Source organism: Balaenoptera acutorostrata, unplaced genomic scaffold, assembly GCF_949987535.1.
Source record: "Balaenoptera acutorostrata unplaced genomic scaffold, mBalAcu1.1 scaffold_339, whole genome shotgun sequence".
NCBI classification, from domain to species: Eukaryota; Metazoa; Chordata; class Mammalia; order Artiodactyla; family Balaenopteridae; genus Balaenoptera; species Balaenoptera acutorostrata.
The window spans coordinates 251,341-270,732 of NW_026645565.1; the positions used below are offsets into that span (position 1 = coordinate 251,341).

Genomic DNA, 19,392 nt, shown 5'->3' on the forward strand with positions numbered 1-19,392 from the left:
GCATTTTTTACGGAGCTAGAACAAATCATCTTAAAATTTGTATGGAGACATAAAAGACCCCGAATAGCCAAAGCAGTCTTGAGGCAAAAAAATGGAGCTGGAGGAATCAGACTCCCTGACTTCAGACTATACTACAAAGCTACAGTAATCAAGACAATATGGTACTGGCACAAAAACAGAAACATAGATTAATGGAACAAGATAGAAAGCCCAGAGATTAACCCACGCACCTATGGTCAACTAATCTATGACAAAGGAGGCAAAGATAGACAATGGAGAAAAGACAGTCTCTTCAATAAGTGGTGCTGGGGGCTTCCCTGGTGGCGCAGTGGTTGAGAGTCTGCCTGCTAATGCAGGGGACACGAGTTCGAGCCCTGGTCTGGGAAGATCCCACATGCCGCGGAGCAGCTGGGCCCGTGAGCCACAACTACTGAGCCTGCGCGTCTGGAGCCTGTGCCCCGCAACGGGAGGGGCCGCGATAGTGAAAGGCCCGCGCACCGCGATGAAGAGCGGTCCCTGCACCGCGATGAAGAGCGGTCCCCGCACCGCGATGAAGAGTGGCCCCCACTTGCCGTAGCCGGAGAAAGCCCTCGCACGAACCGAAGACCCAACACAGCCAAAAATAAATAAATAAATAAATAAAGTAGCTATTAAAAAAAATAAATAAATAAATAAATAAAAAATAAAAAATAAATTTACCATCTTAACCATTTAGAAAAAAAAATGTTTTAAAAAAAAAAAAAAAAAGTGGTGCTGGGAAAACTGGACAGCTACATGTAAAAGAATGAAATTAGAACACTCCCTAACACCATACACAAAAATAAACTCAAAATGGATTAGAGACCTAAATATAAGACTGGACACTATAAAACTCTTAGAGGAAAACATAGGAAGAACACTCTTTGACATAAATCACAGCAAGATCTTTTTTGATCCACCTCCTAGAGTATTGGAAATAAAAACAAAAATAAACAAGTGGGACCTAATGAAACTTCAAAGCTTTTGCACAGCAAAGGAAACCATAAACAAGACGAAAAGACAACCCTCAGAATGGGAGAAAATATTTGCAAACGAATCAACGGACAAAGGATTAATCTCCAAAATATATAAACAGCTCATTCAGCTCAATATCAAAGAAACAAACACCCCAATCCAAAAATGGGCAGAAGACCTAAATAGACATTTCTCCAAAGAAGACATACAGACGGCCACGAAGCACATGAAAAGATGCTCAACATCACTAATTATTAGAGAAATGCAAATCAAAACTACAATGAGGTATCACCTCACTCCTGTTAGAATGGGCATCATCAGAAAATCTACAAACAACAAATGCTGGAGAGGGTGTGGAGAAAAGGGAACCCTCTTGCACTGTTGGTGGGAATGTAAATTGATACAGCCACTATGGAGAACAATATGGAGGTTCCTTAAAAAGCTAAAAATAGAATTACCATATGACCCAGCAATCCCACTACTGGGCATATACCCAGAGAAAACCGTAATTCAAAAAGACACATGAGGGCTTCCCTGGTGGCGCAGTGGTTGGGAGTCTGCCTGCCAATGCAGGGGACACGGGTTTGTGCCCCGGTCCGGGAGGATCCCACGTGCTGCGGAGCGGCTAGGCCCGTGAGCCACAGCTACTGAGCCTGCGCATCTGGAGCCTGTGCTCCGCACTGGAAGAGGCCGCGACAGTGAGAGGCCCGCGCACCACGATGAAGAGTGGCCCCCACTCGCCACAACTGGAGAAAGCCCTTGCACAGAAACTAAGACCCAACACATCCAAAAATAAATAAATAAGTAAATTAAAAAAAAAAAAAAAAAAAAGACACATGCACCCGAATGTTCATTGCAGCACTATTTACAATAGCCAGGTCATGGAAGCAACCTAAATGCCCATCAAGAGACAAATGGATAAAGAAGTTGTGGTACATATATACAATGGAATATTACTCAGCCATAAAAAGGAACGAAATTGAGTCATTTGTTGAGACGTGGATGGATCTAGAGACTGTCATACAGAGTGAAGTAAGTCAGAAAGAGAAAAACAAATATCGTATATTAATGCATGTATGTGGAACCTAGAAAAATGGTACAGATGAGCCAGTTTGCAGGGCAGAAGTTGAGACACAGATGTAGAGAATGGACATATGGACACCAAGGGGGGGAAACTGCGGTGAGGTAGGGATGGTGGTGTGCTGAATTGGGCGATTGGGATTGACATGTATACACTGATGTGTATAAAATTGATGCCTAATAACGTGCAGTATAAAAACAAAAACAAAACAACTAATACTAAACTTTCATTGGGTTATTTGTATGGAAATATGTTAATATAAATGTTTCAGACATTACATGAAATTTCTAAAAATCTTGTATTTGTATGGAAATATGTATGGAAATATGTTAATATAAATGTTTCAGACATTACATGAAATTTCTAAAAATCTTATATGTTCTGGTATAATGTTATAAGTAATAATCCTAGTTATTACTTTAAAATGTATATCTCAGAAATAACTAATTTTCTTGTCAACTGCATTATTATGAACTTTCATCAAATCTTTAACCGTGGTCATTTTTAAGTCTTTTGTCATTTACAGACAGTTCTGGGTGTACTCTGATGATTTTGCAAATATGTTCCTATAAAAGGGTTTCATCTTCAAGAAATTCATGGAAAAGACTGACAAGTACAGGTTTCTGGTAACTGACTGTACTGCTGAACTGAATGAATAAGCATTTTCAGAACTCTAATGAAAAACTGATGAACTCATAAAAGTGCTAACAAAAGATCAAGATGAAAAAAAATTAATTACATGGGACTGAGTGAACTGATGAGGATGAGTATAATTTTTGTGACTTTCTGTCTGAATTAAAAAAAAAAAAATCCCACAAGGACTCAGAGGCAAAGAATATACAAATCAATTTTCACTGCAAAGTAAAGGAGCTGTTACAGTGGAGGATTACTGGACTGAATGTCAATATTATGACATAGTATGAGTGTGTTTCATGTTTGGTAATTGCAATCATTGTTGCTTTTGTTGTGGTCATCCATGTACAATGCTTGGTGTCAGTCTATTTATCTCTTGTAAAAATAAAATACAGTGTGTGTGTGTGAAAAAAAAAGTATATTAAAGGACACTTTGATTACTTCCATATTTTGTCTGTTGTAAATAATGCTGCAATGAAAATTGGGGTGCATATATGTTTTCTAATTAGTGTTTTTTTCTTCCAGTAAATACCTAGGTGTGGAATTGCTGGATCATATGGTAGTTCTATTTTTCATTTTTTGAGGAATCTCTGTACTGTTTTCCATAGTGGCTACACCAGTTTACGTCTCCACCAACAGTGCACAAAGGTTCCCTTTTCTCCACATCCTTGCCAACATGGCTTTGATAGTAACCATTCTGACAGATGTGAGGTGATATCTCATTGTGGTTTTGAGTTGTATTTCCCTGATGATTAGCAATGTTGAGCATCTTTTCATGTGCCTATTGGCATCTGTGTGTCTTCTTTGGAAAAATGTGTGTTCAGATCCTCTGCATATTTTAATTGGGATGTTTGTTTTTTTTAATATTGAGTTGTATGAGTTCTTTGTATATTTTGGATTATTAACCCCTTATTGGACATATCATTTGTAAATATCTTCTCCCATTCAGCACAGCCACTATGGAAAGCAGTACGCAGGTTCCTCAAAAAATTAAAAATAGAATTACCAGACGATCCAGCAGTTCCACTCTTCATATCCAAAGAAAATGAAAAAAGAAATTTGAAAAGGTATATGCATCCCAGTGTTCATAGCAGCATTACTTATAGTAGCCAAGACATGGAAGCAACCTAAGTATCCATCAACAGATAAGTGGATAAAGAAGATGTGATATAATGGAATATTTCTCAGCTATAAAAAAAGTGAAATTTTGCCATTTGCAACAACATGGATGGCCCTACAGGGTATTACGCTTCGTGAAATAAGTCAGACAGAGAAAGACAAATACTGTATGTTTTCAGTTTATATGGAATCTGAAAAATAAAACACATTAACGAATATAACAAAACAGAAACAGACTCACAGATACAGAGATCAAGGAGAGGGACAAGATAGGTGAGGGGTATTAAGAGGTACAGACTACTATGTATAAAATAAATAAGTTACAAGGATGTAATGTGCAGCACAGGGGAATATAGCCAATATGCAATAATAACTTTATATGGTGTATAAGCTGTAAAAACATCGAATCAGTGTGTTGTACACCTGAAACTAATATACTATTGTAAGTCAACTATACTTAAAAAAAAAAAAAAAACTTCTCAGTAAAAGATACCATTAAGAAAGACTGACAGCACCAACTATTGGAGAGAATGAGGGTTTGAGTGGATCTACATATATCTCGCATAACATACATGCCCCAAATAGATACACGTTTATACTATATAAAGAGCTCTTAAATAAGAACAAATTGTAAGGTACGAAGGATATAACAAGGTGATTCACAGAAAAAGAAATAGAAATAGCTAATAAACATAGGAAAAAGTGTTTCAATTTCAGTAAATAAGGAAATGCAAACTAGAACAATGATAAATCTCTTTTATCCACCTAACTGGCAACAAATCTTTAGAAATAAAATGTTGCATTTTGCCAGAGTTGTGGGGTATAAGGTGCTTTTTCATACGCACTTGGTGGAATTGTGAGTTGGTATAAACATTTTTCTCAGTGTTGCTATCAAATTTAAAGTGGAATTGTGTCTTTTGACCTAGCAATTCTACTTCTAGAAAAATTTGTCCTAGAGAAATACTTGCTTATGTGTGTGTGGCGAGAACATGTATAAGGATTCCAGCATTGTTCATAATAGTGAAAAACTGGAAGCAGTCAAATTGTCAGCCTTTGTTATAGTTACTCAGAATATTTAAAGTATTTGTTTATTTATTTATTTATGACTGTGTTGGGTCTTCATTTCTGCGCGAGGGCTTTCTCTAGTTGTGGCAAGCGGGGGCCACTCTTCATCGCGGTGCGTGGGCCTCTCACTATCGTGGCCTCTCTTGTTGCGGAGCACAGGCTCCAGACGCGCAGGCTCAGTAATTGTGGCTCACGGGCCTAGTTGCTCCGCGGCATGTGGGATCCTCCCAGACCAGGGCTCGAACCCGTGTCCCCTGCATTGGCAGGCAGATTCTCAACCACTGCGCCACCAGGGAAGCCCTCCTTATTTGTTTTTAAAAAGAAAAATAATCTTCTGATTACCAACTCATTCAAAATAGCGATCCTTTCTGAAGAATCCTTTTCTTCTGCTTCATAAATGGAAGAAGTATATAAAATTATTCCTAAAACAATCATGAGATCCCCTTGTAGAATCTAATGTTAAATTGGCAATCATTTAATTAAACAGACTTTGAAGCCAGTAGAGAGCTTCATCTCACTGACAGACTATACTGTTAAAGTTGGCTTTGAAGTGTGCTGAAGGCATTGTGGGTGGCAGCTGCATAAAAGTGGAGGATATCTGAAGAGCCTTGTATTCATTGCTGGATTTAATGACAGTGCTCACACAAAGCCTTAGAACGTGAATGCCAAATGAGGAGGACCAACTCTATGGAGTTCATAGGGATGTAAGCCACTTTTTTTTGTTTGTTTCAGTTAGTTTATAGTTACATTCCCAATTGGTGAAAACTCTTACTCATTTATATAGTAAATTTTATGTGCTGATATTCAGATTTCTTATTGGCAATCTGTTATTTACTAAGGCTAGACTATGAAATATTCCTGTGATAGTAGCTTCTTAGCTTTCTGTGAATTATATTCCAGGGATTATGTTCAAAGGGTGTATATGGAAATCACAAATCTATATGGAAAACCTGAGGCTAGCTGTACGGTATCAGCTTGGATTTACTTCAATACCAGTCACAAACAGAGATGGAAAACATGTTATCACATCTTCTTATTCTCTTCCCTTCCTTTTTTCTGTGGGGGGATAGGCAAGAGCCATTCATTTTGGCGGAGGGAAACTGTATCACCTTTTGAAAGGGAGTATATCAATTCACCATTGTTTCTTGGAAATACTGTATTTTAAATACTAAATGCCAGATTGATGAAAGCTGTGTTTGTTCCAAGTTTGATTACTCCTTTTTGTAACCACTAGATGGAGCTTAAAGACTGTTTTTGTAAATACTGTAGTTTTTTTTTTTTTTTTTTTTTTAATTCCGATAGTCATTCATCTAGAAAAAAGAAAATCTAGATGATTTTTCTTTCAGTTGGGCAATATGGTCACCTCCCATATGCACTAATTAAAAATCACCAATTTTCAAAGAATAAGGTTATAATTTATGTTTAACATGAAGCTGTAGAAAATAAGACATAAATCTTTTTTTTTAAAGACTTTTTTTTAAAGGAATTCCTTTATTTTTATTATTTATTTATTTATTTATTTATTTATTTTTGGCTGTGTTGGGTCTTCGTTTCTGTGCAAGGGCTTTCTCTAGTTGCGGCAAGCGGGGGCCACTCTTCATCGCGGTGCGCGGGCCTCTCACTATCGCGGCCTCTCTTGTTGCGGAGCACAAGCTCCAGATGCGCAGGCTCAGTAGTTGTGGCTCACGGGCCCAGTTGCTCCTTGGCATGTGGGATCTTCCCAAACCAGGGCTCGAACCCGTGTGCCCTGCATTAGCAGGCAGATTCTCAACCACTGCGCCACCAGGGAAGCCCAAGACTTAAATCGTTAAGATTGAGAAGGAACCCAAATGTCTCAGACACCATTGAATAGGGCTATAAACAAGTTAATTTCTTTGGCTTTTTGTTTCCTGTGCTGCATTACAAATACAGTAATTCCTTTGTTTATGACAATATAAATAAATTTGTATTTATTTATAATAAATATTTATGGATATCCTCAATTTATGGATATCCTCAATAGCCACCCATTCAACAAATCCTTGAGAACCAACTGTGAGATATAATTTTTACAGGTTTTGGAAGGTTTCATCCTTGTAAATCAAGTCTAACTTGTGCTGTGTTAAAACAAAAAAACAAACAGCCTAGTTTTCACACTCCTTTAGGTCATTTAGAGAATTATTGTAGAGATTCTTCTATCTTCGTAGCTAAAGAAGTATCAAATACTTTTATTTTCCATCTTTGGTGCATTTCTAGGATTGGATTACTATGTGAAGTTTTGAAATAAAATTGCTGTTGTAATTGGCATTAAACATCATTTTAAAGTTCATATATAAAATGAAGTATCGAGAAAATCTTAAACACAGTGAACAGTGGTTCAAGTTATAGGTTAGATTCTGGAGTGAGGTGAACCTGTATCGATGAGAGAATTTAATTCATCCTCCATAGACCGTAAAATGAGTAATAGAACTTTCATCCACAACACATGCTGAATAGAAGGGTGTTTTCCATCTTAATACCTCGTTGTTAGCTGTTTTAAGATCTTTTCTTTCTTTCTTTCTTTCTTTCTTTCTTTCTTTCTTTCTTTCTTTCTTTCTTTCTTTCTTTCTTTGTTTTTTCCGCAGGCTTCTGTTTTGGAAAACCTGAGGCTAGCTGTACGGTCTCAGCTTGGATTTACTTCAATCAGACTTCCTATGGCAGGCAGATCCAGCAACATCTGGAATCGTATTTTTAATTTTGCAAGATCACGCCATTCAGGGTCATTGGCTCTGGTCTCAGCAGATGGGGATGAGGTTGCCCCTAGTCAGAGTACCAACAGAGAACCTGAAAGAAATCATACTCACAGAAGTTTGTTTTCTGTGGAATCTGACGACACAGACACAGAAAATGAGAGAAGAGATACGGTAGGAGCATCTGGCGGGGTTGCAGCTCCTTTGCCTCAAAAAATCCCTCCCACAACAGCGGTAGAAGCAACAATGGGAGCAAGTGGAAGTTCCTCCACTCAGAATACCCGAGGTGGTCACACAGAAACCGGACGGGATGTGACAAGTGCGGAACCCCCAAGTGTGAGTCCGGCGCGTCACCAGCTCACAAGTGCGCTAAGTCGTATGACTCAGGGGCTACGTTGGGTACGTTTTACATTAGGGCGATCAAGCTCCGTAAGTCAGAACCAGAGCCCTTTGAGACAACTTGATAATGGGGTAAATGGAAGAGAAGAAGATGATGATGTCGAAATGCTGATTCCATTTTCTGAAGGAGCTTCAGACTTTGACGCGAATGACTGTTCCAGACCTCTTCTTGATCTTGCCTCCGATCAAGGGCAAAGGTTCAGACAACCATATAGTGCAGCAGACCCTGGAGTAAGACCAAGTAATCGCGATGGCCCCTGTGAGCGCTGCGGTATTGTCCACACTGCCCAGATACCAGACTCTTGCTTAGAAGCAATGCTGAAAAATGAAACGAGTGATGATGAAGCTTTGTTACTTTGTTAGGTACAAGAATCCCGTCAGGGAGATTGGATACAAGTTGGAGCAATATCCATTCATTGTTTTGGAACTTTACAATTAAACTAGTTTTAATTTAAAAAGAAAAAAGATGCAGGGTGATTTCTTACTATCATATGTTAGCCTGCATGCTTAAATTAAACACCTGTAACTCTATAAACTTTAGAGTTTACTATTTTAGCAGCTAAAAATACATTATGTATTCAGATTGTTCAATAATGTTCTTCCATTTGTTTCTAATTGTTTTCATCCTGGTACTGTAGTTCGCAGTAGAGATATGGCTGCAGAAACTCATTTGACTGTCAGTTTCTATCTATCCTATGTTAAAACGTTTCTTTGTTCAAAATAATACCTTCTTTTAATTGAACCCTTTATGCTTTTGCCAATACATCTTGTAACTTAATATACTAGATGTTAAGGTTGTTAATATAAAAAGAGAAAAAGTCCTTATTCTCACCTGTTTTTATTTGTATAACATCTGTCTAAACATTATTAGATTTCATAATGTGAGCTTGTCAAAGGGAAAAAAACTGTCTAAAATTTTTTCTCATGTTTAACATGCAATGATGTGAAATTTAGATAGAGTTAGATAAATTAATGGCAAAAACAAAACTCTTTTATAAATTTTCTAATGTTGACTTTAATACTCTAATATGGTACAAACCAAATGGTAAAAAGCCCAAATCATTTCTTTTTTTATCTCTATTTAAGGACAGAATTAAGCGGATGAAGATATTCTACTATGCATTAAATCTTGAACTTTATAAAATATGTACAAAAATTGTACAAGATAAGTTCCAACTGGTAAGGTCTTTCCCTGATACAGGGTTATGCTTGTATTGGACCCTAGGGATTTGCACTAAAATCATATCAAGGTCTCAGATGAGTTTCGTGCAGAAGCACTATGACTTTAAATACTATTATTTGCTATCATAATGACTATATATTTCCATAGCTTATGGGGGGGGCGTGAGGGGGCATTTTTATTACAACTTGAGGTTGCTTTGCTAGTTTCATATTTATTTGTTGTATTTAAAAACTGCATTATAGTAAGAAAGTGATTTTTTCAATATATTTGATTCATAAGGGGAGGATCATGCTACATGTTGAAAAGCAAATTAAGAAATCATTCAGATCACCTCCCTTTTTTAAGTAAAATGAATTGCAAAACCCCGCATATTTTTTTATTGTCAATTCCCATTTATTTATTCTTTAGCTGTCTGTTTTAGTAGCTTAATGTTTGAGTATGAAAAATGTATTTGTGTATGATTATTGCTATTTATTAAATTTTAAATACTTTGCTGAATGTCATTTTAAAGCATGTTTGAGGTCTTGTGTATTTGTCGTGTTATGCTGTCAGGAAGAACTGACTGAAATGTTTTAATATGTATCAAAAATTAAAATGACTTCTTTTTTTTGTATTGCCTTGAGGTACTTTTTAAATCAAAGTTTCTATTTATTTTTGTTCATTTGGTGCATATACAATTTCAGGCCATGAAATATGCAGTGTGTCTAGAAGAAAAATTAAAGAGGGGATGTCTTTCTTAACTCCCTTATAGTAAAGTAGAGCTTACACCAGTTCTCAAGGGTAAAAAAATCCCTAAGGACCTGGACATTATTTTGCCTTTAATTGATGTGTCTTATAAGAGTCAGTAACTATATCAGTTCTCTTTTTATATTATTTTCAGATACATTTTAGACCCCTATACAATATTTTACTGGCAGAATTTGGGTTACCAAATTAACCTTGTTTAGGTCCTACTAATTATATACTATTATGTATAGGTTTTTTGTTTTTGTTTTCTGACATATATTTTAATTTCTTTGTTTAATTAACTAATACATCTTCTTGATTCAAACAGTAAAAAAATTAAGTCTCTCTCCTATCCCTGACAGCCATCTTCTAGTTCCCTTTCAAAGAAATAGGTACCAAGACCAAATTCTTGTATACCCTCCAGAAATACCATATAGATACATAAATGTATCTATATGTATAAATGCTATATGATGGAATACAAATTGTAACATACTATGCATTCTTTTTCTGCACCTTTTTTCAAGGGAAAAAGTGTATCTGCTACTGGTTGAATGTTAAAAGTACAGTTGGGTATTTCTGTTATTTGACTTTTCACATTTAAAAATTTGATCTATCCTGAATTTAAGGCTCCAGTTTTTCTTCCTAGGTAACTACCTAGTTACTGCAAGGCTGTTTATTAAATCTGTCCTTTCCTTGCTGTTGGAAATGGCCCTTTTATCATATTGCAGATTCTCATATTATGTGGATGTATTTCTAGACTCTAATTCCATTCTCTTCAATTGACTTGCCTTTTTTTTTTGTACCAGTCCTACACTGTTTTAATAACAGTAATTTTTAAATGTTCAAATATTCTTGCTTATTTCTCCATTTGAACTTTAGAATCAACCCTTTGTGTTCCACAAAACAAATCCATTGTACATTTATTTTTTTGGACAGTTTTACTTTTATAGGTCAACTTGGGGAAATTTGACATCATTATCATGTTAAAGCTTCTACCTAAACCGTGGTGCCCTATCCAAAAATGGTTCCCAATTTGTTCAAGTCTTTTTTGTTGTTTCCTTCACAGATGCTTCGCATTTTACTTTACAGAGATCTTGTACATGTTTTTCAAGAGTTCTTAGAAATTTTATTATTTTTGTTACCATTATTAAGGAAGTCCTTTCTGTTTATAATTTAGTCTGATTTTAGTATATATGAAAGCTAATGACTTATTTATGTTAATTTTCTGCCCAGCTACCAGACTCTCATTTTCTTATGGTTTGTAATAGTACTTCAGTTAATTCTTTTGTGTTTTCCAGTTATACAGTCATGTCTTCCAGTTTGCCTACCTCTTTATGTCTTGATTGCATTGTCTAGTACTTCTAGAATAATGTTAAAATATATTGGCTATAATGAACTGGGTTGAGATATATACATTTAATCATGTTAAGGAGTATCCGTTGATCCCTATTTTAAACTAAATTAGTCAAGAATGCATGTTGAATTTTATCACATGCCTTTTCATTTTCTATGGAGATGATCATACGATTTTTCTCCTTTGACCTTTTAATATATTTTGTCATTTTGAACCATCCTTGCGTTCCTGAAATAAACTACTTGACCATATGTATTATTCTTTTAATATATTTGCAGATTATGTTTCATATTTTATTTAATGTATTTGCATCTGTATTCATCAGTGCAGTTAGTCCTGTGAGTGTGTGTGTGTGTGTGTGTGTGTGTGTGTGTGTGTTGCATGCTATCTTTAATAAGTTTTGTTATTAATTTTATGCTGGTAAATTGGAAATGTTTTTCCTTTTCCTGAGTTCTGGAACAGTTTGCACAGCATTGGAATTTTCTCTTCCTTAAAATTTCAGTGAATTTATCTGGTGCTGGTGGATGTTCGGCAATAGCTCTTTGACAGCTCTTTTAGTATCTGTTACAGTAATTGGTCTGTGTAGTTTTTATATCTTAGCTAGGATCATCAACCATCCATTTTGTCCATGTTTTCAAGTTCATTTGCCTAGAGGTGAGCAAAGTTACCCTCCTCTTTTCTGCATATGGCTCTTTCCCCCTTACTATGTATTATGCTTGCTCCCTTGTTTTCTTAATTAAGATGGCTAATGGTTGACCTATTTTGTTGTTGTTTTTGTTTGCTTGTTTCCCCCAAGTGGTATGCTTTGAACGTCTCTTCTGTTATTTTTCTGTTTTCCAATTAATTGATTTCCTTAAATGTCCTACTTTTTGCTTTCCTTAGTTTATTTTGTTGTTTGTTTTTCTAACTCCTTGCGTTAGCATTCAGTTTAATCGTTTTTATTTTTTCTTAATTATTAATATGAGATTTAAGGTGTGGACTTGAGTACTGCTTAAGCTGAATCACTTAGGTGAACTAGTGTTGTCATTACTATTATATTCTAGGTGTTCTGAAGTTTCAGTTTTTATTTCCTCCTTAACCGACAAGTTGTATAAAAGAAGGCTTTTTCCCTTTTTCTTTGCTGTTTTTTTTCCCCCAGATAATGGCAGTTTGGTGTGGGTAGTGGTTTTGTTTTCTGACTCTTTTATTAGTTGTCATGTTTTGGCATCAGGATCAGAGAATGTTATGGGTATTATATTTACTGTGGAGAGTTTATTGTCTTTTCTTAATTTTAAAATATTCCAGGATCACTTTAAAAAAGTATATTCTCGGTTTACAGGATATAGATTTTAATAGATATTACTCAGGTTTATCATGTATCAGTTAGATCTTCCCTCCTGTACTTTGTCTTGTCTTATCCATCTGTCTGTCAGAGCTCCAGTGTTGGTATAAAGGAAGAGAGGGGGAACCAAGGGGCTGTGTCAGACGAGCTCCCGGGGCAAGATCCCCGCCTCAGGTCATGTCACTTACTAGGACTGAGAATATAAGCACTTGATGAGGGCAGTCTTCCAACAAGCTGTTGGGGGTTTGGCTGCTACTACTGCTTACCACCGGCATCCACCGTTAAGCTGGAAATAAATGCATACGACAGGTTAAAAGAATAAAGGAAGAACGAGCAGATTGACTCCACAAGGTGTTTGTCGAGTCCCTACCACAGACCCAGTAATGCTGACAGCGGTGACCTGCCTGCTGCTGCTCTCCATTCAAGCTGCTTGGCCATTCCCTCTCACCCTGCTGAATTCCAGGCAGAAGATGACAGCAACTTGATCGGACTCATTTTACTCAAGTGGGCCCTTGTTTAAAAATTGATAGACATCTCTGCAGAAACTTCTTATGAGCTAGTCCCCGAAGGCCCAAAATGTCACTTACGCCACATTCTGTTGGTCAAACGAATCACTAAGGCCAACCCAGGTTCCATAGAAAGAGAGACTCCACTCTCCATAGCAGATGTAACAAAGAATTTGTGACGTCTGTAATCGACCCCAGGACAGTGCCTGATACGTAAGAAACACCAAGTTGCCAGAATTCATATTTTAAGCAGAAAAAGAGTGCTACAGTCCCAGTAAGAAGCTCATTTGCCAAAAGGTTATCAAATTAGCTCCTCTGTCACGTCACGTACATGAATTGTGCATATCTTAGTTGATTAGAAATACAGTAGTGTAACAATTTGCTTTAGCATATTCGAATGAGAAATCATAGCATTGATGCAAATTTAGATAAGCATGTTTAGGCATTTGATGAATGTTAACAATTAGTTATTTTTCAGCTAAGTTTATTTCAACATGTTATCATAACCTGTAAAATATTTTTAAATTTATTAGAGGCAACATCGTGGATGAAAACAATGGCGCCACATTGCCTGTCCCGCTCCTTCCTATCGTGCAATCTGCAGCAAGTCCCTTCATCGCTCTGTACTTAAGTTCTTCATCTGTAAATGGGGATAACAGGGCTGTTGGAAGATTAAATTAATGTATGTAAAGCTCTTGGAGCAGTGCCTGGCTCATTGTAAGGACTACATCTTTGCTACTATTGTCATTGTCTGAATGTTAAACAGAGAACATCTCTGAAGCTTGAATTAAATCAGATCTTGTATGTGAAAAGTCCGAAATGATTCATGGTTTCCAAAGGTCGTGAAGATGTGCTTCCCAGGTGCTTCTGAATGCAGCCGCTTCCCCTGGGATCATCGTGGAAGTGAACCAGCAGCTCAAAGTCAAAAGGGGAGCAAGAAAAGGGGGGGAAGAAAGCAGTAGCAGCCCGCTTGTGATGAGTTGAAGGGAGCTCCAAGACCCAGGAAACAGGATCGTGCTGCGCTTGGGGCCTGAGGAAATTACCACAGTGACTGAATCTGGAGAAAAGTCTTCACAGGTCTCCTAGAACCTGGTAATTTTTAGACCACTTAGTTCTTCCATTGTAGCAAATGTGCATCCTCCACATCCAGAGGGAGAGAAGCCTCATTTTAAGGGTTTGGGGAAAGGATAAAAGAAGCCTGATGTCTCTGAGCAACTGCACAGCCTTGGCCTGGCTCCCTCAGCTTCCCGGTTCCATGCAGCAAGGGGGGTAGGCTTCTCCGTCCCCCGCGGAGCAAGACACGCCTAGCTCATGGGCGGGTTCTTAAGCTGGGAATAACAGCAGTGGTTGGGGGGATTAAATGAGAGTTAATGAGGATTAGTGAGTTAAAATAGTGTCAGGTGAGTGCTCGGTAAACGATCAATGTGGCTACAGTTGATGATGGTCAGGTTATCAATGCACTGCTCACCCTGCTCTCTTCCAGCAGCAACTCTGTTTATGTCTTGGGCTTTCCTATAAGATTTCATTTGAACAAAGGGTTTTGAGAGTTAATAAAATTTAGAAACCAGTGCTAGAACATGACAAGACTAAGTTGCCGTATGCTAATCTAGGGCACATATGGTTTACTGATCATGAAGTGCCTTGAAAAGAATTTACAGAGTGATTTCAAGTAACGATACTGAGATGTCAATTGGAGTGGATTTTCCCACGTGCTGGAGGGAGGCTAAAGCCCAAGGAAGCTTAAGATCCTCCAAAAAAGGGATATGTAAGCTTTACTAAGGAGAAATAATAGAGTGTGGTGGGAAAGCATGGACTCTGAAGTCAGACACATAACAGTTTGACTCCTGGCTCTGCTACTTTAGGAGTTTTATAACTGAATAAATCACTTGATCTCAGTAAGCCTTGTTGTGTCATCTGAAAAATGGGCTAACATCCAGGCTTGAGGGTTACTGTAAGGATTAAACTAAAGAAAGAAATAAGAGGTTGAAATAAATTTTAATTGTGATTATTACAGACTCATTTTCAAAGAAAAATGACCTTTTTTTCGAGCTCCCCTCCACTGAGTGTTATGCATTTTGTATATTAGTAGAGCTTTCTTTAAGAGCATATTTCTTACAGTAATCATTCTCCTGTTTTCTTGATTACAGGGCAACTTATGGCTGTATCTCAATGAAAAGTAGATTCACTAAACAAAGGCAGAGTGGCATCTTGGCACAGACGTCTTTATTTTATTATAAAAAGGCCAAAATGGTGGACTTCCATAGAGCCCCAGACCAAGAAAGATGTGGCTACAACCTATGGACTTCGTAACATACGTTGAGCGAGTATAAATAAAAGACATACAGAGAAGTGATTTCTATTAAAACATTATAGTAACAAACAATATTAAAAACACTTTTCTCAATTTCACTACAGTATCAAATTTCACTTGAATATTTATACTTCTCTCATCTGCTGAGCTCTGATTTCAAGGAGCATAGAAATTCCTTATATAATTTGGCTTTTAGATTTAGTTTTTACTTACCTTAAATATAGACTTTGTTATTGTGCATTGTGTAAATTTCAACTTCACTGGGTTCTTATTACTTTCCTTGGGTTGGAACTTACATTATTGCTGTTTTCGATGGAGATTTCACCATACAACATAATTTCCATTTCTCTAGCTCATGAGTTGCCATTAGAGATGTTAGCCAAGTGCACAAAGCAATTCTTCGTAACCGTTTCCTAGATTTGGAATGAAAATAAGCATCCATGTTTAGAGTACTTCCTGAGAACCAACCACAGTACTAGATATATCACACTTTGTTTACCCATTTATCAAATGATGTTTTTTTGAGTTATTTCTCCTTTCTGACTATTAAGAATAATGCTACTATAAACATTCATGTACAAGTTTTTGGGTATATACCTAGGAGTAGAATTTCTGGGTCATAGGGTAACTCTATTTAACTTTTGAGGCACTGCCAAACCACTTCCCACTGTAACTGTACATTTCATTCCTACCAGCAATGTATGAGGGTTTCAATTTCTCCACATCCTTGCAATGTGAAAATATAATACAGCAAAGAGTCATATTGCTTCCAATCCCAATGAGAAAGGCACTTCCTGAAGCTTCTGCTGATGTTTGAGAGGATAAGACCTACCCCACAGATTTGTTCTGAGGATTAGAAATGAAGTACATCAGGTACACAGTGAACTCTTCTTAGACGTCACCATGGTCTGTGATAGGTTTTTGAATACAAAAATAAATACCATGCAGTTTTCATTTTCCAGAAGCTCACAGATTAGTGCCCTTAAGTACAGTTACACAACAGACGGGTAGTTGGTATTATCCTTGACCTGAAATCACATTTTCACTGTGCTTGCCTTGTCTAATACTAAAGACCTCTCACAGCAAGCAGAACAGTAAGTTTCTCCCAAGACGTATTTGTTTAAGATGAACAAAAGTTTTAATAAAGAAGGAAGATATACAAATCTAGTCCCTTCCAGTTACATTAGAGAAATGAAGTATAAAATGAGATGGCACAGACAGTGCAGAGACAGAAAGGTTCTAATTCAGAGGGTGTGGGCCCCGGTGGGACAAGTGCAGGTAAAAGGGGCAGCACCTTGACTACTGTCTCTCTCTATCTTATGGTCTTCCTTTTACACTGATGCCTCCAACATCTGGGGCATCAGTCTCGACACTGTCCTGTCTACATAACTGTAAACAGTGTCATGAGGGCTCCAGAACGGCACCTGCTGTCCCTGCTTCAGCCCCAACTGTGGTCACGCTCAGGACCTCCCAGGATTCCTGGAAAAGTTGAGGTAAATCCTAGTAAGGTCCGCCTCTGAATCTTTTCAGCTTTAGACCTTGACAGCATCAACAGCAGGGCATAGGAAGAGTTTTACTAAGTGGCAGAACCGAAGTGGAACTCTCCAGAAGATACCCAGCAACTTACTTTGTTTCCATGTCTCAAGTCAACAAAATACAAAAGACTGAAAGTAGATCAGTGGTTGCCAGGGGCCAGGACTGGGGGAAGAGGATTGACTGCAAAGGGGCACCCGGAAACTTTTCTGAGTGATGGAAATATCTTCTATCTTGATTGTGGTGGTGGTTACATGACAGCGTGTTTCTGTCAAAATTCATAGTACTGTACACTTGAAAAGATGGATTTTGCTCTATGTGCTTTACTTTAATTTTTGTCAAGAAATTAAATATATAAAATGCTTATTCAAACCCTCTTTGGTCTGTGTAGCAAAGTCCAAGTAATTTTTTTAATGATTTACTCTTGACTCTTAAAAAAATAAAACTTTCTCAAAATGAAATCTCAGACATGGTGGTTTCTGCACTCTCATGTTCATTGCAGCATTGTTTCCAATAGCCAAAACATAAAAGTGTCCATTAACAGATGAATGGATAAAAATGTGGCGCATATATATATATATATATATATATATATATATATATATATATATATATATTGTGTGTGTGTGTAAAATTAATACACAGAAACCTCAATCAAATACAGCTGGGAGACCAGAGGGGGGGCTCTCACCTCCTGCACCTATAGCAGAGCCCCGCAGGAATAATGACTCCTCCTCATTCCTGGCAAGGACTCAGCCAATGAAAAGCCATGGACTCTTTGTTTACTGTAGCCCTCCCTGCTTCTGTTTCCCTCTCTTAAAGCCTGTTCCTTCCTTTGCCCAGTGGCTTGCCATGGCTGGAGACCCCAAACTGCAATGCTTTGCTGATCCCAAATAAACCCATCTTTGCTGGAGAAATATCTGGCAGTCTATTTGTTTCAGGTCAACAAATGGAATATTATTCAGAAAAAAAAGAAGGAAATCCTGCCATTTGCAACAACGTGGATGGACGGTGAGGATATTATGCTCATAGTGAAATAGATCAGAGAAAGACAAATACCACATATGATCACATATGATCTCACTCATATGTGGAATCTAACAAAACCAGACTCATAGAAACAGAGAACAGATTAGTGATTGTCATGGGCAGGGCTGTAAATGAGTGAAGGTGGTCAAAAGGTGCAAACTTCCAATTATAAGATGAATAAGTTCTGGGGACTTAATATACAGCTTGGTGACTAGAGTTAACAATACTGTGTTGCGTACTTGAAAGTTGCTGGAAGAGTAAATTTTAAATATTCTCACCACACACACGTACACAAAGTTGTAACTATGTGAGGTGATGGATGTGTTAACTCACCTTATTGTGGTAAACGTTTCACAATATATGCATATATCAAATTATTACATGTACCCTTTACACTTACACAGTGTTATATGTCAATTACATCTCCATAAAGCTGGAAAAAGTTCTTCTCAAGATCAGTAAAATAATTTCATAAGCTTGTGGATCTCACATTTTAAAAAGTGAAACTATTAATAAGAAGAAAATGCTAGAATAGAGAAATGAAACAGTTGGTTTTGCTAAAAATAATATCTAACAAGCACTATGCTATGGGCTTTACATGAATTATCTCATTTAAAGTGTACAGCCCTTAATGGGTTGCTACCACTATTCAAAAAACGAACAAAACAAACAGACAAAAGAAAACAACAAACCCCCCAAAAAAACACAAAAAACCAAGAGGCTTAGGACCATTAAGAAACTTAACCAAGAATCCACAGATGTGGACTTCCCTGGTGGTGCAGTGATTAAGAATCCGCCTGCCAATGCAGGGGACATGGGTTCAATCCCTGGACCAGGAAGATCCCACATGCTGCAGAGCAACTAAGCCCACAAGCCACAACTGCTGAGCCCGCGCACCACAACTACTGAAGCCTGCGTGCTCTAGGGCCTGCGTGCCGCAACTTCTGAGCCTGCATGCTGCAACTACTGAAGCCCACGCACCTAGAGCCCGTGCTCCACAACAAGAGAAGCCACTGCAATGAGAAGCCCGTGCACTGCAACGAAGAGTAGCCTCGACTCGCCGCAACTAGAGAAAGCCTGTGCGCAGCAGCGAAGACCCAACACAGCCAAAAAAAACCCCCAAAGAATCCACAGATGATAGGTGATAAAACCAGAACTCAAATCTAGATCAATTTGGCTCCAAAGTACAAGCTTTTTAATTTTACTTTATTACATTTTTTCTAATCAAGGGGGCGCTTCCTCTATTTCCTTGAGTATTATTTCACTGCTGAAATATAGTTTGCTAGGAAAGCTCAAAATAACTTGGAAACCGTGGCACAGTACGCATGAGGTCAAGGGGCAAGAGAGTTTCTGGAAGCATACATTAGTGCTGCTGGCAGAAAGGGCAGAAGAAACCTTTGAGCCGAGCTTGGTGCTCCTAGGCCATCC

General features: G+C 37.7%; 1 protein-coding gene across 1 annotated transcript; it reads left to right on the top strand.

Moving 5' to 3' along the window:
- The first annotated feature begins 7,497 nt into the window (after positions 1-7,497).
- LOC130706621 (low-density lipoprotein receptor-related protein 12-like) lies at positions 7,498-8,873 on the top strand. Its single transcript, XM_057539314.1, has one exon. The coding sequence runs from the start codon at positions 7,564-7,566 to the stop codon at positions 8,359-8,361; it is 798 nt and encodes a 265-aa protein (XP_057395297.1). The 5' UTR covers positions 7,498-7,563; the 3' UTR covers positions 8,362-8,873.
- The last annotated feature ends 10,519 nt before the right edge of the window (positions 8,874-19,392 follow it).